Here is a 23,758-nt window from a genome sequence, read left to right as displayed (position 1 = left end):
GGTCACCAAGCAACAGTTAGAACTGGACACGGAACAACAGACTGGTTCCAAATAGGAAAAGGAGTACGTCAAGGCTGTATATTGTCACCCTGCTTATTTAACTTCTATGCAGAGTACATCATGAGAAATGCTGGACTGGAAGAAACACAAGCTGGAATCAAGATTGCTGGGAGAAATATCAATAACCTCAGATATGCAGATGATGCCACCCTTATGGCAGAAAGTGAAGAGGAACTAAAAAGCCTCACTAAAAAGTGAAAGAGGAGAGTGGAAAAGTTGGCTTAAAGCTCAACATTCAGAAAACTAAGATCATGGCATCTGGTCCCATCACTTCATGGGAAATAGATGGGGAAACAGTGGAAACAGTGTCAGACTTTATTTTTGGGGGCTCCAAAATCACTGAAGATGGTGACTGCAGCCATGAAATTAAAAGAGGCTTGCCCCTTGAAGGAAAAGCTATGACCAACTTAGCATATTAGAAAGCAGAAACATTACTTTACCAACAAAGCTCCATCTAGTCAAAGCTTTGGTTTTTCCAGTAGACATGTATGGATGTGAGAGTTGGACTATAAAAAAAAGCTGAGCACTGAAGAATTGATGCTTTTGAACTGTGGTGTTGGAGAAAATTCTTGAGAATCCCTTGGACTGGAAGGAGAGCCAACCAGTCAATCCTAAAGGAATCAGTCTTGGATATTCTGAAGCTGAAACTCCAATACTTTGGCCACCTGATGCAAAAAATGGACTCATTGGAAAAGACCCTGATGCTGGGAGATTGAAGGTGGGAAGAGAAAGGGACGACAGAGGGTGAGATGGTTGGATGCAATCACCGACACAATGGACAGGAGTTTGAGTAGGCTCCGGGAGTTGATGATGGACAGGAAAGCCTGGTATGCTGCAGTCCATGGGGTCGCAAAGAGTTGGACATGACTCAGCAACTGAACTGAACTGAAAGGTAGCAGCAAAAACTTGACAGACAGGTCCTCTAGAATACCTCAATACCTCAGTAATTCATGGGAAAACTGGTTAAGCTATTGGAATTGGATACTCTGGGTCCTACCTTTTCCAGGCCCTCTTCTTCTACTTACCCTTATTGTAACTTATGATCCATGTTTAATGTGTCTTTTTTCAAAATTTCTTCAGCACCCCTTACAAACCTTCACCAACCGAACTATCCACAAGCTACTTCTGACTCACTCAGATTATCAGAAACTTCAACCCCACACAAATCCCCTTGACCCACATTCCAGCCTTTTCTTATCTCACCCCCATGATGCCCCTGTCCCACAGGAAGCAATTATGGAAGATTGACTTTTGGCCTTTATCCTAAATCAAGAAGTTTGGAATGATAGGGCCACATGGGGTCTCATTGTTAAGATGGCTCATTATGCTGACCTTGCAAAGAATAAAATCACAGTGATCCTTGAGACTGACCAAATTGCCCAAGTGACATTTTGTTTTCTCACTGGTGTTTACTACTCAAAGCTATGAGACCACCAGACTCCAGACCTCTGCTTACATGACCACAGGTCTCAACTACAGGCTAAAAATTAACAGTCCCTTCAGAGAATTTTTCATTGATGCGGTATAAGAAAGACCTTGTCAGAAGGGGAGGATGCTGGTTATTCTTAAGGGCCAGTCACTGTCTTGTTTCCCTCTAATAAATTTCCCTTTCCTTGCTGGACTTCCCGGCTTGCTCTCTTTTCCTCTGCACTCGCCTTACACTTAGGTGCACTTTGGAATTCAAAAACAATTTAGCAATCTAAAAGCTAAGTTTTTAAATATTTCCATGCACTGCCTACTACTATTAAAACTATGAGAATTGAAAGTATTTTTTCAAAGGTAAAGTCTAGATCAGCATTTCTCAGTAGAAAGATAATGCAGGGTCTTTCCTGGTGGTCCAGTTGTTAAGACACCACCCTTCCAGTGTAAAGGGTACAGATGTGAACACTGGTTGGGGAAAAAAGATCCCACATGCCACATAGTCAAAAAATTAAAAAGAGAAAAAAATTTTAAAAAGGAAAGATAATACAGTCACATGAGTGATTAATGTTGTAGAAGCCCATTTTTTTCCTGAAATCAATTTAATACTGTATTTAATTTGGTATATACAAAAACTTACATTTTAACATATGATGATGTAAAAATCCCTATGAATTAATTTGTGCTTTTTTGTACAAATCTTTGAAATTAATAATGTGCTTATATTTACAGTACACCTCAAATCACACTACATTTCAAAAGCTCAGTGACCATACAAGGCTAGTGGCTGTAGTATTGGACAAATGGGTCTAGAATATATATATATATTTTTAAATCAAAGTTGACAGTCAAATAACTGACCCCTTTTAAAGAAGAGCACCATTAACACAAAAGTGGCAGAAAGAGCACTGAGTCACGAGTCAAATACATTTTGCTTCATTGCCAGTGCTAACACAGTGTAACATCTGACCCATCAAAGAGGCTCTCTGAGATCATGTTTTAACCTGAAATAAAAAAAAAAGAAAAAATACTTCTAAGAATTATCATGCAAATTAAATAAGACATTTCGTGCAGTGTCCATTGTGTATAAAAATATTTCCAGTATTAAAATTCTTGTTTTAGAGGCCAGTGATGTCACAGACTAATTCACACATATTTAAGTAAGCAAAGTGAGCACTACACATCTGAGTCTAAGATAGGTCTCCACAGGCTCTTCTCTCAACTCCTGTGGCTTCATGGCCTGCAAACATCAGAACCTCTAGCTTACAGGAAAACCAGGAATTAATTTAGAACCTGTTTGTTTTAATTCCTATACAACATGAACATTGTGACTGTGAAACTCACCTTCCTCCTCTGAAACTAGCTGAGTATATTTTCTTTCCCTGTTCTCATCACTTTAAGAGCAAAGATGTCGATTGTTCCTTTTCTTCTTTAAGCTAAGAAAAAGCACGTTTGGATGAATGTGACTTCTGTTCTCAGTTCAAGTATTTTATGCCTAGAAATATAAAAGCAAATGTTCCTCAAGGGATTCTGACATCTGGGGTTTAGTGGGCTGAATATTTGTAAGAATATATCCTATAATATTATTTTTACATGCAGAAACCTGCCTGATATCATCACATTTCCAGAACAATGTAATTATCATAGCCCCATATCAGATATATATTTAGAACACAATGATGAAGAAATAGAATATGTAAAGAAAAGAGTGCAATATTCTCATAGGAATTATTTTAAACTATAGTGGTAGATTTCCAGTCATATTTTTAAATAAGATGTGGATAAAGCTTTAATTAAAAAAATAGGAATAATTGAAATATTACATAAATTTACCCTACTTCAAAATTATTTAAAGCTACTCTTTTTCCTTTAAAAATTTTTATTGACATATAGTTGATTCACAATGTGTATCAGTTTCAAGTGTAGCAAAGTTACTCAGTAATATATATGTCTGTATATATGTATTCTCTTTTAGATTCTTTTCCTTTATAAACCATTACAAAATATTGAATATCGAATATAATTCCCTGTGTTATATGGTAAGTCCTTGTTGTTTATCTATTTTATATGTAGTAGTGGGTCTCTGTTAATCCCAAACACCTAATCTATCCCTCCCTCCCTTTTCAAATCTTTGGTAACCTTAAGTTTGATTTCTATCTCTATTTCTATTTTGTAAATAAATTCATTTGTATTGTTTTTTTAGATTTCATATTAACTGATATCATTTTTGTCTTTCTCTATCTGACTTATTTCACTTAGTGTAATAATCTCTAGGATCATCCATTTTGCGGCAAATGGCATTTTTTCACTCTTTTTTAATGGCTGAGCGATATTCCACTGAATATGTTATATATATATCACATCTTCTTGATATATCCATCTGAAAATGGACATTTAAGTTGCTTCCATGTCTTTTTGTCATTGTTATTTAGTCACTAAATTGTGTCCAACTCTTTTGTGATCCCTTGGACTGTAGCCCACCAAGCTCCTCTGTGCATGGGATTTCCCAGGCTAGAATTCTGGAGCAGGTTGTTGTTTCTTCCTCCAGGGGATCTTCCTGACCCAGGGATCAAACCCATATCAAACCCATGTCTACTGCTTGGTTCTCGAACTCTTTACCACTGAACTATGTCTTGGCTATTGTTAATAATATTGTTATGAACATGGCGTGCATGTATCTTTTCAAATTAGTTTTTGTCTTTTCTGAATATATGTCCAGGAATGGAAAAAATTTTGTCATATAACTTTAAGTGACAAATGATGGAATCTTTTAAATTTATTTATTAAATATTTTAGGGAGTTCTGTCCGGAGAAGGCAATGGCACCCCACTCCAGTACTCTTGCCTGGAAAATCCCATGGATGGAGGAGCCTGGTAGGCTGCAATCCATGGGGTCGCTAAGAGTCGGGCACGACTGAGCGACTTCACTTTCACTTTTCACTTTCACGCATTGGAGAAGGAAATGGCAACCCACTCCAGTGTTCTTGCCTGGAGAATCCCAGAGACGGGGGAGCCTCATGGCTGCCGTCTATGGGGTCGCACAGAGTCGGACACGGCTTAGCAGCAGCAGCAGCAGGGAGTTCTCTCACATTCCAGTGACTAGGACTTGGTGCTTTTACTGCTATGGCTTTGGGTTTCAATCCCCAGTTGAGGAACAAAGATCCCACAAGTCACAGAACATGGGCAAAACAAGTATTGAGGATGTCTACTACAGATGAGCACACTGAAAGATGATGCAGCATCAATTCTTTCACAACCTTGCAGTCTAGTGAGGAGAGGACTGGCCAACACATGCCTCATCCTCACCAACTGCTGAATGACTGAAGCACTGTATCCAGTGCTCTTTGGCTTAGAACCATCACTCCTAATATATCAAGCCCATCCCTGAGAGGAGCAGCAAGTAATTATAAAAAGCAGTAGGAACTGGTTGAGTTTCAGAGATGAGACAGACCACTACTGTCTATAGCAATAACAGCAGTCTTTAGGGAAGGGTAGATTTTAAACTGTCTTCAGAAAATTCACTTAGGTTGAAGCATACATGGGGATATTCAGATGTAAGATAAGCTAATCACCACCAGATACCTAATTCAATCAGAATATTTTGTTTTTCTCCAACTTAGAGACTCATGGCCTGAAAAAGAGGTAAGATATGCTAATTTATACAAGAAGATTTTCATTTCCTGAAAGAAAAATCACAAAGTAAGATTGGGTTTTCCCCCCTCAGATTTTTGAGGTATAACTGATGAATAAATATTGTGTATACTTAAAATGTAAGCTTCCCAGGTGGCCCTAGTTTCAAAGTATCCACTTTCCAATGCAGGAAATGCAAGAGTCAAGAGTTCAGTCTACAGGTTAGGAAGATCACCTGGAGAAGGAAATGGCAACTCACTACAGTATTTTTGCCTGGAGAATTCTATGGACAGAGGAGCCTGTTGGGCTATGGTCCATGGGACCTCAGAGAGTTGGACATGACTGGGCAATTGAGTACACACACACACACATACTTAAAGTGTACAACTGATGATTTGATGTATTGTGAGATGATTATCACAACAAGCTAACACATCACCACCTTATATACTGACTATTTTTTAAAGCTTTCAATTATAAGATAAAGTCCTGGAATCTAATGTACAGCGTGTGAATCTAGTTCATAATACTATTTTGTATACTTGAATTTTGCTCAGAGATCATCTCTCAATGAAAGGAAACGAGTCCTCAAAGGTATGATTTATGGTATTAGAAGAGTAGATATTTGACACAGGATTCTCACTTATCCTTAAAATAAAGTATTACAGATAAGCATCTGTTCTCCTTATATGTGTTCTAGCAAAATTATTGCATAAGGTCTATTGGAGCCAATATTTTATTTTTTATTTTATGTATTTAAAAAAAAATTGGAGTTAAGTATTTTAAACACAGAACTTCAGGTATACCCAATACCTATACAAGCCCTCTACCAGCCCATGAATCACACATATCGTGAATAATGTTTAGTTAAATAAATCTCATTTCAGACTATTATGATTCTGTGTGTGTGAGTGTGTGTGTGTGTGACTGTCTCACCACACAAGTAGTTTGTTTGGAACTAAAATTTATTTGCAATTTGCTACAAAATCATCTACCAGATTGCAAAAAACACTAAATGTAATTCAAAGGCAAGGGCAAATATTTGAACTATCTCATATGCATTTTGTAATGAGGATAAGTCAAAATTAAAGGAGCTAAAGCAATGTCTTCACAGTTATGCCAGGTATCCCTCCCAATGTGGAAGGAGATAATCTAGGTGACTTGCTTTCTGTGCTAACTCATGTTTGTTGAATTAAAGTGAGCTGAGTCCCTATACATAATTGTTAACATGTTTTCTGACTTAGAAAAATTATTTCAAATGTATCAAATCCTTCTCTGTGGGGCACAGCAAACCATTGATCTTATTCTCATACAGATAATTACATAATTTATTTTCCACCACTGGCATGGTGTAGTCATCCAAAAAAATACTAAAGGGTATATGTACCTCTAGGAGATATTTTTTTTTAATCCTTAGACAGAAAATAATATAGGATTTGGATTATTAGGATTATGTGAAATAACATGTGAAAATTTACTCGGCTGCTGCTTTGGGAATACCAATACAGAAGATTTTACTGACTTTATACCTGTCACTCTCCTTTGCTTCCTTGGGGAAAGCTTCTGGAATGGAATAAATCTTAGAGATCAAGAAGTTACACAGAGAGACAAGCATTAAAAGTAAACACAGAGAATGATTTGGCTGCCATCTCTCTTCTTCCTCTTTTCCTTTATCCAAAAGCTATGATTTAAGTGCTGTCTCAAGGTACAGGAAAGGAGAATGTTTAAAGTCATGTGAGCTACTAAAAAGCCTGGACACTAGAGAGGTAGTTTTGTCTTTTCATCTTGTTTTTTAATTTTTTAGCTCTTTTTAATCTATGACCTTCTGAAGCTTTCTGTTGGGGCATTCAGGTTTGGAAAGAACAGCTGCTCCCTTCAAACCCTGCTCTCACTGTCCTAAGTACAAGCCACCAGGGAGAGTGCCCACTCCACCACCACCCACAGTGCCTGGGAGCCCCCATGGGCACCCTAGGCTTGCTGCTGCTCCACCAGACATGGCTGCTTTAGTCTGAAGGGAGCCTTGGTCGGTGGAGTGAAGACACATTCTCACACATGGTCTGCATGACTGTTGTGCTTTGCTGGGTGTTTATCCAACAATTGGAGAAGACAGTGGCACCCCACTCCAGTACTCTTGCCTGGAAAATCCCATGGATGGAGGAGCCTGGTAGGCTGCAGTCCATGGGGTCGCTAAGAGTCGGACACAACTGAGAGACTTCACTTTCACTTTTCACTTTCATACATTGGAGAAGAAAATGGCAACCCACTCCAGTGTTCTTGCCTGGAGAATCCCAGGGATGGGGGAGCCTGATAGGCTATAGACCACGGGGTAGCAAAGAGTCTGACACAACTGAGTGACTTTTTACTTTACTTTCCTTTACTTTATCCAACAAATGGTAATGTGTGGCAACATCTTGTAGAGATTTCTACCAAAATCAAATATGGGTTTTTAGATACTTCAAATACTGTAAAAATGCAAAAGGAAATGGTTCAGAGTCCATTCTCAGTGAGAGCTTCATACTGTCCTCAGGTTTCTACCTGTCAGAGGGAAATAGAGCTAAAGTGGCTCCCTCTAACCCCAGGTTGTCTGATTATGCAAATCTGGGGTTGGAAAATGAATTTTTTTTTATTTCAGTAGCATTCCAGGGAGGTACGTAATCAAGAAATCCTGGACTAGAAAGTAGCGAAATGCCACTGCCCAGTTCTGCACATGACTCTGTCCTGAAGGTGAAAGTCCACACCTCAGAAAGACATCTGATGAAGAAGGGGATGGGTAAGCCAAATAACGTGAAAAGTATCTGAGTGGAAGAACAGACATAGACCATAGACATGCTTTATAGAGACTCCCCCCTATAAACACTGCAATCATCACCTTCGCTAACTTTCAACAGGCAGAAGGGGATCTTCTGCCCATGTATGTGTGCCCCAAAGTTCGGGCTGGCCCTCTGTGCCTTTCTCTTCAAGATGTCAGGAAGAGCTGTTTCAGCTCCAGGGATCATGATAAAGTGTTGCCTAGAATACATATCCCACGGGCAGGAATCAGACCATCCAGGTCTTAGATAGTGAGGAGTATTAGCCTACAGTCTCTCACTCCCAAGCTGAAGGGTATTCCAAGTAGAGTAGAGGGAGGTAGCTATCACACTTTCATTTAGAAATAAAGGAAAACAAATATCCAGGAGAGAGACTCAGAAACAACACAGTCCCAGACTTGTCTATGATACCGCAATCCAGGGGATGGAGTCTTAGTGGGTATTCTCGTCTTGAAACTGGATCACAGAGGCACCTAATCAAGTGCATAAGTGACACAGACACTGCTTTAGATGAATAATTATTCCATTTTTCTTTTTGGTCTCCAGAGTTACTGGTGTTTAGTAAAAGATTCTGCTTTTTGAGGGGAAGAGGGAGAGGAGCTGGGCTCCAGGGAGGTGGGGGTGAGGGATGCAGAGGACAGAGAAGAGAGGCCCAGGTGGTCTGGGCACTGATCTTCCTGCTCTGCTGAGAACCTGCATTCATTCCTGCCCTCAGGTGTGTGAGAGGAGCTGGTTCCTTTCTTTCTTTCTTAAAAATAATCCATTTACTTTATTTATGGCTGTGCTGGGTCTTCCTTGCTGCATGCAGGCTTCCTCTAGTTGCGGCAAGTGGGGGCTACTCTTCCTTGCAGCGGACGAGCATCTCATTGAAATGGCTTCTCTTGTTTCAGAGCAAGCGCTCCGGGTACACGGGCTTCAGTGGTTGTGCTGCACTGGCTCAGTAGTTGCAGCTCACAGGCTCTCCAGGGCAGCCTCAGTAGTTGTGGTTCACAGGCTTAGTTGCTCCTCAGCATGTGGGATCTTCCCAGATCAGGGATCAAACCCATGTCCCCTGCATCAGCAGGTGGATTCTTAATCACTGTGCCACCAGGTAAGTCTCAGGAAAAGTTTTAATTGTCCCAGATGGGACTATGTTCAATTATTTACTAGTTAATCTTGAAATCATGAATGCTACAATATTATAATTTCACTGGAATGTAAAGATACTCTTTACATTCCAGTGGGAAACATTTATATGTGTGAACACAGTCCCAAATAGATTTAAATGGTGAGTCAAAATTAACATTAAGATCTGTCTAATGTGAAAATATATGAGACATAAGCCAAGAGTGAACCCTAGCATAAACCATGGACTATGGATGATAATAATATGTAATTGTAGGTTTATAAATGTAACAAATGTACTACTTTGGTGGGAATGTTGAGAACAGGGAAGGCTGTCCCTGTGTGGGATATACAGGGAGTATATGAAAACATCTCTGAATCTTCTGCTCAGTTTTTTTCTTCTGCTCAATTTTTCTGGAAAAACATAACTGCTCTTTAAAATATTATTTTTAAACTTGTTTAGTAGGAAAAAGTATGTGAGATATAGCAAACTCTGTGCACAGATAAACATGGGTCACCTTAAATCCTGGCATATTAAAGAAGTTTTAACTGTTTTTAGAAATTTGAGAGATTAAAAAATTAATTGGAAAGAGAAATAATGAGGTAAAAATTTAAAGTAGTAAAATCTATTTAAAATAATATTTTCATATGATAAATATGTAAAGGGATCTTGAAAATATCAATGAATTGATAACCTTCTATAAACCAGATTAAGAAAACAAAGAGGGAGAATAAGTAAATCCAGGAGGAGAAATTACTCCTCATCTTTTAGTGACACCAACAAATATTTAAGGATGAAGTTCTCTGGGTTTGTTTCAGAATAACTCAGGGATGAGCATTGAAGCAGGGTAAAGGGTACACAGGAACTATCCCATCAGTCTCTACTTTTTCAAAATCGCATACTTCCCTTTTGAAACTAAAATTCTGATTTTCTTTTTCCAGTTATTGTTATTTCTTTAATCTAGATGACTATTTAAAAAAAAAAATGTAAAAGCCAACAATCTCCCTTCTACTTTCACTTCTCCCATTGTTCTACAGAGAATGCCATGCCCAAAACCACCAGTGACATTCTAATCATCAAATCAAGTGACATATGTTCAGCTTCCACCTAATTAGATTTCTCTGCATTAGGAATCTAATGTCTCCTCAAAACTCAAGCTTCTTTAATTATTCAGCAGCATTTGTATTCTTGTAGCTGGCGCTTGTGGTAAAGAACCTGCCTGCCAATGCAGGAGACATAGAGACAGGAGCTCGACCCAGGGTGGGGAAGATCCCCTGGAGGAGAACATGGCAACCTACTCCAGTATTCTTGCCTGGAGAATCCTATGGACAGAGGAGCCTGGCGGGCTACATTCCACAGGATCACAAAGAGTCGGACACAACTAAAGCGACTTAGCATGCATGTACACACACATAGCCTTGCTCTGACCTCTCCTTCTTTTCTCCTTTTCATAAATGATGATGTTAATCAGAATTTCCTTCGCTGCCTCTTGTCACCTTCTGTGTGATATTGTCTCATGGTGATATGCACATTCATGTTTCAACTGCCTTTCCTAGGTTGATAACCCTTAACTTACAATTAAGTTTCAAGAGTAATTCTATCATATGCCCTGTTCATCTCACCATAAGTTTAAGGAGTACTTTAAACTTAAACAAAACCAGTACTTACTAAATTATTTCTCATAAGCATGCTTGTGCTTGCTCCCATGGTTTACATCTTATTTAATGGCATCTTGACTCCTGTTTTCCCTAACTACGTATATGATTTCTTCTCTGACCTGTATCTCACTAATCCCTCACCTATCGTCAAAACACCCCAAATTATGAGTGGGCATTCTCTTTTGTGATGTTAGCTAGCTGACATAGTGATCCAAATACCTTGTGCATTTCATTGATCCCTATCTAATGTTCATCAATCTAATGTCTTCCATCACACACGTCTAACTTCTTTCAGGACTGCTAGTTGCTCCTATATCTGATAGTGTTCTCTATGTGTGACATCATACCTCCTTCTGTATCTGGATCCTCTTTCAAGGCCTCTAGGACCTAGGTGCTTCCATAGCAGCAGGTCTCAGGGTCAAGGGTCAGGCCAAGATGATTCCATAGCAGTTGGGAGCCATGACGACAGACTAGCCTAAGTGGAGGAGTGGGGAACAGTGGGATTTATCGTTTGTTTCATAAGTTACTTCAGCTTCTGCCACTGCCAACGTGTTAGGAATCACTAAAAGCTAGAATTTTGCCCTCTTTCTTGTGACTAATCATATCTAAGAAGAAGCACGTGAGATATTGGTGATGGTCTCTGCTTAAAATCTCCAATCTCAATGGTGCACATACTAGTCAGAAAGGTCGAGGCCACGAACATGTTCTTCTCCTCCTGGATCTTAGTCTTCTTGGCAGTAGGAATCATCATAGAAGAATGGGCTGAACTGAAGTTGGGACCCCAAAAACCTACAATAACCCACAGTCCGTGGATATGTTGTACTCCCCTGTGGCCATCAGGTCAGCGCTATTATATGGAAAGAGATGGGTAGAGAATGAGGGTTCATCCTTCCTTGACTTCTGTTCATCTCAGCATTATCCTCTAGTGCAACTGCCTGTGGTTGCAGTGTGCCTACTTCCATAATCAACAGTCAAGGCCTACCCCAAAAGCTCAGTTGCTGCTGCTGCTAAGTCGCTTCAGTCGTGTCCGATTCTGTGCGACCCCATAGACAGTAGCCCACCAGGCTCCGCTGTCCCTGGGATTCTCCAGGCAAGAACACTGGAGTGGGTTGCCATTTCCTTCTCCAACGCATGAAAGTGAAAAGTGAAAAGTGAAAGTGAAGTTGCTCAGTCATGTCCGACTCTTTGCGACCCCATGGACTGCAGCCTACCAGGCTCCTCTGTCCATGGGATTTTCCAGGCAAGAGTACTGGAGTGGGGTGCCATTGCCTTCTCCGCAAAGCTCAGTATTAGCATGTTTTGGAGAAAGGCTTAGAAGCTCACAGACTTAACTGATGGATCTCTGAGAAGCCCTGACAGTAGCAACAGGGTATCTAGCACATCTAGAATGTGAGGATATAAAAGAAAGGTGACTGGCAGCAAAGAAAACATGTTACATTGCCACTAGAAGAAGACAAGAATGTTTAGCAAGAAATACATTTTGAAAAAATAGAAGAGAAAGAAGTTTACAAGATACAAAGATAGAGAAGTTTCTTTTGGTTCCGTCTCCCATTTAGCTTAAGACCCCTACCTCTTTCTTGCCCCATCTTTGCTCTTTATTATTTAATCAAATGTTTCACCTCATTCTTGTTTACCTAGAGATTTGTGTGCCCCAGGTAGAAATGAGCCAGAAGAAACATCTGTCCTCCTCTCAATACAGCTTCTTCTTTTCAACAGATGGCCTGGAAGTGATCAGGAACATTCTGATTGTGGTGCTCAGCCTTTCCTTCATGCATAACTTGCTCCTGGGTTTTGAATTCACCTATATGATTCCTCAAACCAAATATACTCTCATTATGACTGCCTGCCTTGCTTTCCTCACAGGTAACTCCCTGTCTTCTTTCACAAGTAATTTCCTGTTTTCCCTAACATAGGATTGGAGGCATACTTGTCTTCCCTAACATAGGATTGGAGGCATACTTGGTTTGTAGGTCCAGGCTGTGGTCTCTGACTAACTCAGCCCTCCCAGTTCTTTGGCTTAGATACACAGCTGCCAAATATTATCCACCACTCAAGTGGCATTGACCTTTGGACAAGATGCAGTTGTGCATGTTAGGGGTTGGGAAGTCAAGCATATCTTGGATTAAGACTTAAGTACGGGAGCCAGGGTCCATCAGAAGGGACTTTTCTTTCCCCTTTTGTCTGGACATCAGGCATCCTTCTGCTCGGTGCACTCCTACTGTATCACCACATGCTACGTCAAGGAGAATCCATGTACTACTCAAGTTACAAGATCAGCTGGATCATTTTCACTGCGTACTTAAATGTTTTATTCTTATTCATCTCTGGTGAGTGTCTTCAGGGCCCTTGATGAGAGCTAAGAACCAATCCATCTCTGATAGGTGCAAGAGTGAGAGGATGGGAAAAAAGATAGAGGGAAAGTTACCAACCTTTGCATTTTAAACGGCTAGTGGGGGAGTTAGACTCGCTCTGAGGATGGTTCCTGAAAGGATGTGGGCTGAGTGAGATGTTCGATACGCTTGCCTCCAAGGGAACCCTTCCTTTCCACCTTTTCTTTCATACCTGCCCCATTCAGAGTGGAGATAACAGCTAACTTCAAGACTAAAGAGAGTAACTGATAGGGAATGTTCATTCATGTGGAGGCAGTGACCCTGGGGGCATAGTGTCCTGCCAGGACAGCCTGAGGTCACAGAGAAACAGTGTCTGATGCACAGTGACCACCTACAAACACCAGAGACTCTTATAAGAAGCCTTTAAATTTTCCCTTGGAATTAAACTCCCTAACTCAGAAGCACATCTGTCCTCTGTCAGAAAGAATTCTCAATTGTGTTGAGCACTGCCTGTGTGTGTGCTCAGTCACTCAGTCGTGTCTGACTCTTCCATGACCCCATGACTGCCAGGTTCCTCTGGCCATGAGATTTCTAGGCAAGAATACTGTAGTGGGTTGCCATTTCCTCCTCCATGGGATCTTGCCAACCTAGGGACTGAACACAAGTCTACTGCATCTCCTGCATTGCAGGTAGATTCTTTACCTGCTGAGCCATCAGGGAAGCCCCAATCTTGTGCATGTGTGCTCAGTCGAGTCCGGCTCTCAGTGACCCCATGGACTGTAGTTGGGCTGTGTTTAAGCTATTCTGCATACACTTCTAAACTCTCCTGCTAAAGCATCCCCCTCCTGAATGGCTTGGGGCAGTTCAAAAGGAACCATTAGGCTTTAGATCTGGGCCTCGTGGCGCATAGGGAGGGAAGTGTTTCTGTGACTTTTCTATTGTTCCTTCATCACCCTTCCCTGGCTTCTCTTTTTCCCAGGATTCCTCTCTCTCTTACAGTACAAGCAGCCCATTGATGGTTCTGGCAGCCTGATTCCCAGATCTGCCAGAAAAAGTCAAGTTATGGAGCAACATGGGGTTTCTATCAAAGTTGTTTCGTTACCAGCAGGTACTGCAATGCCTCGTAGTATTGTTCGATTACACTCTGCCCACATGAAAGAAGATTCTCCAGAAAGACTGAACATCCAAGCACGTCGTGTAACCTGGGCTCTGTGATTTGACAATTTATTTTTCAGTATATGTTCATCTTGATGGCAAAAGCTTGTGCATATGTGGTGTGTGTAGGTCCAGCTGTATGGTCTAGTTTGGCATTATATAAATGACTAAAACTGGGTTGGGGTCTATAAGAAGATCCAGAAGCCTCAATTTTTTTTTTTTACCCTGACCAGCTTTTATTTGTTCTCACCATTTAATAACATGTTATTAATATAATAAATATCATCATATAACTGATACTTGCTATATTATTAACTCTATCACAATAATTTAGAGTAATGTGCACTACCTTTAGTCTCATTGACTTTATTGTAAAATATTTCAACCCTTCAGAAAAAATACAAAACAACATGATAAACACCTGTATATACATCACCCAACTTTCACATTATAGGTATAACTGATATTCCCCTAGTTCTTTTTCTAATCTCAATTCCCTCATTTGTTTCACTGCAAAACACCTTTAATGATGCATTGTTGATAATTTTACATTCATGTCATTTTTCTTACAACTTTATGCATCTGTAAATTTGTAGAGAGTAGCTATCCCAGGGTTCAAAGATCATTAAATGTCATACTGTATGGATTATTTTTAACAACTCACTTTTTTCACTCAACTCTATGGTTTTGTGATTTATTGATAAATTTTGTTCTACTTCATTCATTCAAACTACTGCTAAGTTTTCCCCTTTCGAGGTACAATGTGAAATACTCATTTTCCAGTTGATGAAAAGCTAGCAGTTTTCTTTTGTTGTTGTTTTGTCACAAAGTTGTATGTGGCTCTTTTGTGACCCCATGGACTGTAGCCCACCAGTCTCCTCTGGCCATGGGATTTCCCAGGTTGCCATTCCCTTTTCTAAGGGATCTTCTTGACCCAGGGATCAAACCCATGTTTCCTGCATTGGCAGGCAAATTCTTTACCACTGAGCCACCAGGGCAGCCCTGTTTTCTTTATTCTGTTACAAATAGTGCTGCTATGAATATTCTTATACACAGTTCCCTCTGCCCATGAGCTAGAGTTTCTCTTGGGTATTTAGGACTAGACCAGCTGTATCAGAGAATGTTTTCAATATGATAATTACCTGTGTTACTGTTTGTTCAGTTGCTAAGTTGTGTCCTACTCTTTGGGACCCCATAGACTGCAGTATACTAGTATCCCTGTACTTCACTATCTCCCAGAGTTTGCTTGAACTTATGTCCATTGAGTCAGTGATGCTATCTAACTATCTCATCCTCTGCCGCCCCCTTATCCTTTTGCCGTAAATCTTTCCCAGAATCATGGTGTTTTCCAATGAGTTGGTTCTTCGCATCAGGTAGCCAAAGTATTGAGCTTCAGCTTCAGCATCCGTTCTTCCAATGAATTTTCAGGGTTGAATTCCTTTAAAATTGACTGGTTTGATCTCCTTGCAGTCCAGGGGACTCTCAAGAGTCCTCTACAGCACCACAGCTTGAAAGCATCATTTCTTCCATGCTCAGTCTTATTTGTAACAAATACTAAACTGTTTCTTTTTATATGTGTACTTTTCTTAAACCGTAAGCTCCTAGAAGGCATAGGATTGTCCCCTAATAATTCCTCAGTACCTGAAATAACACCTATCAGAAACCCACAAAAGGGTAGGGCCATGCTACTGAAACAGCTAGGCATATCTTAATGATGCTTTTCCTGCACCACACTCAGGTCTACAAAGAAAAACACTGACTTAAAGCTATATAAGCTTTTGTCTGTGGGGTAACAATTCTATTGTAATATTTAAAATTGGTCCCAAGAAACATAGGAAAAAGGGCTTCTCATTCTCATTCCAATAAAGTGTTTATTAAGCAAATATTTATTCAATACCTACTGCATATACCAGGTGTTACTCTAAGTTGCTACAAAAATAACACTGAACAAAATAGACAAAATCTCTGCCTTTATGGAACTTAGATTCAAATGCAAGTGACCATATGAATGCATGTGTTGTGGGAAAACAAACTAAATAAATAAGTGGCTCATATTTCATAGAGGAGTAGGTGCTGCGTATTCAGGAAAGGTCACCTGCTTTTCTATTTGAGGATCTGCCCCATTTGGCAACAAACCAAAATGTATGCAAAATGGATTAATTCCAAAACATCATTGTTATAGTGAACTCAGCTTAAATGCAGTGTAGGTAATTTCTCTTTACTACAAATCATGATCTCTGGGGAAGACACAATGAAAACCTAAGACTTCTAAGTTTTAATCAGGTCCCTAGGATTTCCCAATTCAATAACCTCTGAGTCATATTAGCAGGTGGCTCCCTGGGCACCAGCAGATGTTACTTCCACCCCATAGTCTGGAGAGGACACTCTGGCAGAGCCACCATCAGAAATTATGACCTGTAACTCACGGCACCTCAGAGCCTGGCGTACCGAGGTCTGTGCTCTGACTCTCTCAGTCCAAAATGCACTCACAACAAAAAATAGCAAAGAAGAAGAATCTCTGTTCCGGTCTGTTCATCTCTAAAATTCATCATAACCACTTGCTTTTCTTTAAGAATAAGGAAGCAGAGGTAGCAAGTCCCAACATTGAAGTCTCTGTGCTGAAGGGTGAGTGTTGAATTTTATCTGTCCCGTTACTCATCTTCCAAACCTCATCTATAGAAGCCAAGGACTCTGAAATGATGTGCCTTCTCTCTGCTGAGCTTACCACTGATCATTGGGTGGGCCTGGTAAATGGTCAGGGCAGAAGTAGAGCAGAGATGCTGTTGTCATGAGATTCGGGGTCACTGAATCTTAACCCTGTAGAACTTGCCCGTTAGTGTTTTTGATACACATCTTTAAAAATTCCCTCAGCGTTTATACAGAAGAGAAAACAAAGGCACAGACGGGTGGGTCGGGTTTCCTTCTCGCATTCTGGGTCTCTCTCATTAGAGTGGGGTTGGGTGGAGAGAGTGGGGTACTGATTTTAACATTACACTCTGTCCTGTTCCCACAGTTATGTCCTAGGGAAGAATGGCCCCAGGGAACGAATCTTCAGTGACTGAGTTTATCCTGCTGGGTTTAACACAGCAGCCCGAATTCCAGCTGCCTCTCTTTTTCATTTTCTTAGCAGTTTACGTGGTCACTGTGGTGGGGAACGTTGGCTTGATTATTCTTATCGGTCTGAACCCTCCCCTGCACACTCCCATGTACTACTTTCTCTTCAACCTTTCCTTCATTGATCTCTGCCACTCCTCTGTCATTACCCCTAAAATGCTGATGAGTTTTGTAAGCCAGAACATCCCCTCTTATGCAGAGTGCATGACTCCTGTCTGCTTCTTCTCCTTCTTTGTTATTGATGAGTGCTGTGTTTTGACATCAATGGCCTATGACCGATACATGGCCATCTGTAAGCCCCTGCTCTACAAGGTCTCCATGCCCCGTCAAGTCTGCCTCTTGCTGACGGTGAGTGTATATGCAATGGGGCTTGTGGGTGTCATGGCCCACACTGGGTCCATGCTGCAACATTCCTCCTCTCCTCCAGCTCTCCTGCACAAGCACCTCCATCAATGAGCTGGTGGTTTTCATTGTGGTGGGTGTCAATATCATAGTTCCCAGGGTCACCATCTGTTTCTTATACCATGATCCTCTCCAACATCCTCCACATCCATTCTGCAGAGTGCAGGTCCAAAGCCTTCAGTACCTGAAGCTCCCACATAATCATGATTTCTCTTTTCTTTGGATCAGCAGCATTCATGTATCTCAAAACTTTTCCTTCTGGGTCTCTGGATGAAGATAAAGTGTCCACAGTTTTTTACACCATTGTGGAGCCAATGGTGAATCCTTTCATCTACAGTTTGAGGAACAAAGATGTCCAAGTTGCACCAAATAAAGACTTTGAGGAAAATGGTGTTCTAAGTGGAATTTGCTACTATTTGTTAGTACTATTTGTTACTAATAATTAGTAGTATTTGTTATCAATAATTAGTACTATTTGTTACTAGTAATTATTACAAATATCACTCTTTCCCTTCCCTGTGACAGCCAAGGTGGTTCTTTCTCAGATCTTCACTGTGAGAAACTGCTGGGGTGTTTTGGAGGTAAAATCCAAGAAAGTGTGGCAGTCCCCTAAAACTGTGGCTCCTATGGTGTGCTGCAAGTCTTTGGGGTTGCAAAGAGTCAGGTATGACTTAGTGACTGAATAACAATGAATCTTAATACATATTTAATACAAACATGCTATTTCCAACTCTAATCTAGCACCACAGAATTCATTATAGACTTTCCTTTTTGTGTATTTGTAAATTCTTTCTTTGATGGTGTCACTTACTTATTTGACTGTACATTATAAGGAGAAAGAGTTTAAAAAAAAAAAAACTGTATATAAGCACTGTACTCCAGAAGGTAAATGTGTTTCTCACACTGGTATTGACTTTCAATTCTGAAGCTATCACATGTGTACTGAGATTGAATGAATGATAATAAATTTAGATAATAGAAATTTTGTTATAACCAAATGCCTTTTCCTGACGAATTTGCTTATGACTGGTAATGATGCTGTACACTCTCACAAAGTGTAGTGGTAGGGCATTCCTTGCTTTCCCTTTGTATTTGACCAATTATTAAAAATCTACTAAAAATCTGGATGTCTCAGTCTTTATTCTTAGAGTAGGAAGAATGAGAGCCTTGACTTAGGTTGGTTTAAAGAGGATTCAAAGAAGAATCAGCTTTAACTGTGATTTTTATTCCCTGCCCCTGAAATATTTTCCACAAATAAAACAGATTTACTTTTGTATAAATACAAGAATAGAGTAATATTTAAATTACTACTAAAGATGGAATAAACTTAAATTGTAAACAATGGAATGCTACTTAACAGTAAAGGAAATGGCTATTGACACATGTAACAAATGTGATGAACATTAAAGGCATCATGACTATTGAAAAAAGCCAGTCTCAGAGATTCCATATTATTTGATTTCATTTATTATCCTTCAAATGACTTGACTATGGAGGTGGAGATGAAAGAGATAGAGATGGAGAAAACAGATGAATGTGGAAGGGGATGGGTGTGACTATAAAAGAGTAGTATAAGAATTTCTAAAGGTAGTGAAACAATTCTGTATCCAGTCATGGTGTTGCTACATGAATATATACAAAGGATCAAATTGCACAGATCTACACACATGTACACACACACAATGCAAACACTCGGTGCCTATAAGGCTGCTAAAATCTCACTGTCTGTAGTCTTGAAGTCTTGTTACCATTACTAAACCAGTGTCAATTTCCTGGTTTTACTGTTACACAGTAATTGTGAAAGATGTCATCATGATAGGAAGCTAGATGGAGTTCAAGGGACTCTATGCATTATTTTAGCAATTCCATGTGAATCTATACTTATTTCAAAATAAATGTTAGTTGAAATCTCGTAAGCACAAGTACAAATTAATACATATCTAGAAATTATAGTCAGATACACCTGAGTGACTGAACTGAACTGAACTGAACTGAGGAATTCTAAAGTCTTATTTTCTTGAAATAGAAGTCTAAGAACAGTGATTTTCTTATGTGCTCTATGCTTAGTCACTCAGTCATGTCCAACTCTTTGCAACCTCATGGACTGCCAGGCTGCTCTGTCCATGGGGATTCATCAAGCAAGAATACTGGAGTGGGTTGCCATGCCCTCCTCCAGGGGATCTTCCCAACTCAGGGACTGAACCCAGATCTCTCGCATTGCAGATGTATTCCTTACTGTCTGAGCCACCAAGGAAGTCCAAGAGTACTGGAGGGGGTAGCCTATCCCTTCTCCAGAGGATCTTTCCAACCTAGGAATTGAACCGGGGTCTCCTTCATTGCAGGCAGATTCTTTACCAGCTGAGCTACCAGGGAAGCCCCTGATTTTCTTATAGACTTAATTTATTAAAAGCAAAGACATATTGAGTCAGAGCAGCCCAAAGAAAATTTTAATGGAATATTGGATTAGAATTATACCTAATAGCATTTTACTGAAACAATAATGTCTAAAAGCAATAAAATATCCTTTCTCTATATGTCTATAAAATGTTCATAAATATTTAAAGATACTCAAACTATTTTATAAAGCAAAATAAATAACCTTTACTGAAGTGTTTATAAATTTTTACAAAAATTAATGTTATCTGGAATGACAGTTAATGAAATTCTCAGTGACATTAATTATTTTCATTTTTATGAAGAACAGAAAGGATCTTTTTCTATGCCTCAGGGATGTACATTCCCTGAAGGAAATGATTAGGATGTGAAAACAGACACCAATTTCTTGCCTGCAGAGCTTATCATGTTGGAAAAGTCTTAAGGGAGACTTATGCCTGGATTTCTAATCAGGTATAAAAAAATTCCAAGCCTTAAGCAAATGCCATGTGCTCTATAATATGGTGGTGTACCTGCCAAGTCTATGGTTTCCCTTTACAGTCTCCTAATAGATTTATAGGTACAACTTTAACCTGAACCTTAGACTAACTCCTGTAATTCAGACTGTCATATCAGTGCTCTGACTCTTTTGCCAACACAGGGAGAAGATTCTGTGACTGCATCTGTTCAGTGTTGATATCTCCAAAGCCAGCTCTTCCAGAAGAGTGGAGGTGAAACACATATGAAGCTCCCTCAGCACTGAGTTCCCTCAATGGAAGGAATGTGAGTTAACCAGGTTTCTTTTTCCCTCATCGCTAAAAAATGAGGAAAAACATTTCTATTGAATAACAAGAAACTCCAAGGTCTGGATCTCTGACTTGACTGCTTGTATTCTGAGCATATCCTCTGTGTTGGCCTTGTCCCCGTTCTGGTAGCAGGGGAACTATAGCAGTTCCAAGTGACAAATCCAGAGCATAGCAATATCAGAGGAAGAAAATATCTGTTTTTCTCCTAAAATTCTTTTGTTGAAATACATGTATTATACAACTTTACATGTCATTATAAGAATACAGCTTGGTATGTTTTTACTAATTTAACAGCTAATTTAATTAGCACCCAAATGAATTTATTTCTCTTTCATGCCATCCTACAAAACATGGTAAAGTACATCCACCTTGTTTTATTCATCTTCTGTTCTTCTAGGATGGAATATAGCAGAAGAATATGTAGAAGCAATGGAGTATATGGTTAAGTATAAAGTTTAGGCCACCAAGGCTCTCCTCCAGACCTGTTACCAATTACTGACTTCATGGAATCTTGTAGTAGAATGTCTGTAAATCCTATATGTCAGGAAGCTTTTAACAGGAGGCTTCCTGTGTGCTGTTTTGGATCTGTCAGAAATTCTCTGTTCCTTATCAATTCCTGAATATTCAGGAATTAAGAAGAGAGGCAAGCCTCTCCCGGGACTGAGGAATCCAGGCATTTCCTCCATTAGTTTTTCTATACAGTGATAAGTACCTCTTCCTGCGTGTGAACCATACAGTAAAAGTGATCATTTACAACTCTCTCTCTCTTTAATATGGATCGCCTGTGTTTTGTAAGTCTGGAATTTTAATCTTTATCTTTGCTGAAAATAACTACAGTATATATGCCCACACCATGTTGATTAAAACACCTTTGCTCCATCAGAGCTCTGGTCCCCGTGTCTTTCTTTCTTTCTTTCTCTCTCTCTCTCAGGCTATTTCTTTAGAGTGCAGAGGCCCTCTGAGTTCACTTTCCTGCCCGGGCTTCTAAGACCCTCTCGAGAAGGTGCTCTGTGCCTTCACCCCATCGAGAGGGTGCCTGAGGCCTCCGTGAACAGAGCAAGCCCCGTGCCAGGGGCTTTATTGGCTTTCTGCATAAACCAAGGAATATCAGCCTCTTTCTCTCCTTTACTTTCTTATTGTCAACTCTGGACCACCAGGTTCCAGTCCATTAAAGGACCTCAACACCTATAGATTGTTAACAACTTCCTTCCAGGAAGCAAAATATCGATGTGACCTCTGCTCTATATGAGTTCTCTCTTTCTTGAAGGTCATCATAGGGAAACTGAGATATGTAGTAGAGTGATGGAAACTTGAGTAGAAATGAAAAAGTGACTGGTCAGATGAGTTGGTTGCAGTGATGGGGATACATTCCTACTACTGAAACTCATCAACAGGTAGGTTTGTTCCTCAGCTATCCCATCCCTCTATCTTTTAGTAAAGTTAGAGCTATGATTTGTCCCATACAACTCATGAAAACAAAAGACATGGGAGGGGACATGGGTAAACCTATGGCTGATTCATGTTGATGTTTGGTAGATACCAATGCCATACTGTAAAGCAATTATCCTTCAATTAAAAATAAATTTAATAAAAAGACAGTGATTTAAATGTTGAAATGTGTGTGCCTTCAGACACTATGAAGCAGAGGAGGACTTACATGATTTCTGCCAGTCTGAGACTCTTTCTTATAAATAAAGCTCATATAAAAGTTAGTTTGTAAGGACAGAGCTGTGTTCCCTTCTAATGAAATTTTCTTCTTTTCTCACAGATTTCCAAAGTTAAGAATAGAAAGCTGGCTGTAAAGGACTCCTTCAGTTCAGTTCAGTTCAGTCACTCAGTCATGTCCAACTCTGTGACCCCATGAATCACAGCATGCCAGGCCTCCCTGTCCAACACCAACTCCCGGAGTTCACTCAGACTCACGTCCATCGACATTGACTGAATTTATTCTTGCTGGATTAACAGACTGTCCAGAGCTCCAGCAACCCCTCTTTCACCTGTTTCTAGTGATCTTTGTTGTCACCATGGTGGGCAACCTGGGCTTGATCATTCTTAATGGTCTAAATTCTCACCTCCACACCCCCATGTACTATTTCCTCTTCAACCTGTCCTTCATTGATCTCTGTTACTCTTCCGTTTTCACCCCCAGGATGCTGATGAACTTTGTATTCAGTGAGAATACCACCTTGTATGTGGGGTGCATGACTCAGCTGTTTTTCTTTTTCTTTTTTGTCATCTCTGAGTGCTATATGCTGACCTCAGTGGCCTATGATCACTATGTGACCATCTGTAACCCCTTGTTGTATAAGGTCTCCATGTCCCATCAGGTCTGTTTGGTGCTCTCTTTGGCTGCATATGTGATGGGGTTTGCTAGAGCATCTGCCCACACAGGGTGCATGCTTAGACTAACCTTCTGCAATGTGAATGTCATCAACCATTACTTGTGTGACATCCTCCCAGTCCTCCAACTCTCTTGTACCAGCATCTATGTCAGTGAGGTGGTAGTTCTCATTGTCATGAGTATTGACATCACAGTACCCAGTTTCACCATCCTGATTTCTTAAGTCTTCATATATTACTATACAATATATTCTTGTATATATATGCTTCTCTGTTTTGTCTAGTGGTTTGTATGTCTTAGTCCCATGAATGTAATTTTCCCCTCCCTTCTTCCCTCTCAGCTAGTGCCTCCCCTGACAGTTCCCAAGTAAACACCAGGTAACCAGGGAGCCCCTGATGTAGCCCACAAAAGCCAACCTTCAGGGAGGGGTCCAGAGAAACTTGCAGAGGGATGGAGTAGGGATCTGAAGAAGCCGATGGGGAAGATCCAGCAGGGTTTGCTTACTAGTAAACAACTTTGGAAACTGGGGACTTTGCCAAATGCTTCTGTTATGTCCGAA

General features: G+C 40.1%; 1 protein-coding gene, 1 long non-coding RNA gene and 2 pseudogenes across 3 annotated transcripts; 3 read left to right on the top strand and 1 right to left on the bottom strand.

Moving 5' to 3' along the window:
• Window positions 1-2,109: 2,109 nt before the first annotated feature.
• Window positions 2,110-13,287, bottom strand: LOC133241148 (uncharacterized). Of its 2 annotated transcripts, XR_009734527.1 has the most exons (5): window positions 13,108-13,287; window positions 12,313-12,399; window positions 11,026-11,153; window positions 2,824-2,915; window positions 2,110-2,483 (listed from the first exon to the last, which is right to left on the bottom strand). It is a non-coding gene; the product is annotated as an uncharacterized LOC133241148 (long non-coding RNA). The 2 variants fall into 2 exon arrangements; XR_009734528.1 differs by lacking the exon at window positions 12,313-12,399 and having other exon boundaries at window positions 2,111-2,483.
• On the top strand, window positions 11,127-14,460 carry TMEM225 (transmembrane protein 225). Its single transcript, XM_061406269.1, has 4 exons — window positions 11,127-11,518; window positions 12,395-12,541; window positions 12,871-13,005; window positions 13,988-14,460. Exons 1-4 carry the CDS (start codon window positions 11,341-11,343, stop codon window positions 14,221-14,223), a joined length of 696 nt encoding a protein of 231 aa, XP_061262253.1. The 5' UTR covers window positions 11,127-11,340; the 3' UTR covers window positions 14,224-14,460.
• Window positions 14,461-17,140: 2,680 nt separating this feature from the next.
• LOC133240960 (olfactory receptor 8B3-like) lies at window positions 17,141-18,125 on the top strand (annotated as a pseudogene).
• A 4,229-nt stretch (window positions 18,126-22,354) lies between these two features.
• On the top strand, window positions 22,355-23,482 carry LOC133240959 (olfactory receptor 8B3-like; annotated as a pseudogene).
• The last annotated feature ends 276 nt before the right edge of the window (window positions 23,483-23,758 follow it).

This window comes from Bos javanicus, chromosome 29, assembly GCF_032452875.1.
Source record: "Bos javanicus breed banteng chromosome 29, ARS-OSU_banteng_1.0, whole genome shotgun sequence".
In the NCBI taxonomy this organism is placed as follows: domain Eukaryota; kingdom Metazoa; phylum Chordata; class Mammalia; order Artiodactyla; family Bovidae; genus Bos; species Bos javanicus.
Note: the sequence above shows the minus strand (reverse complement) of the source record. Positions and strands in the feature narration are given on the sequence as shown.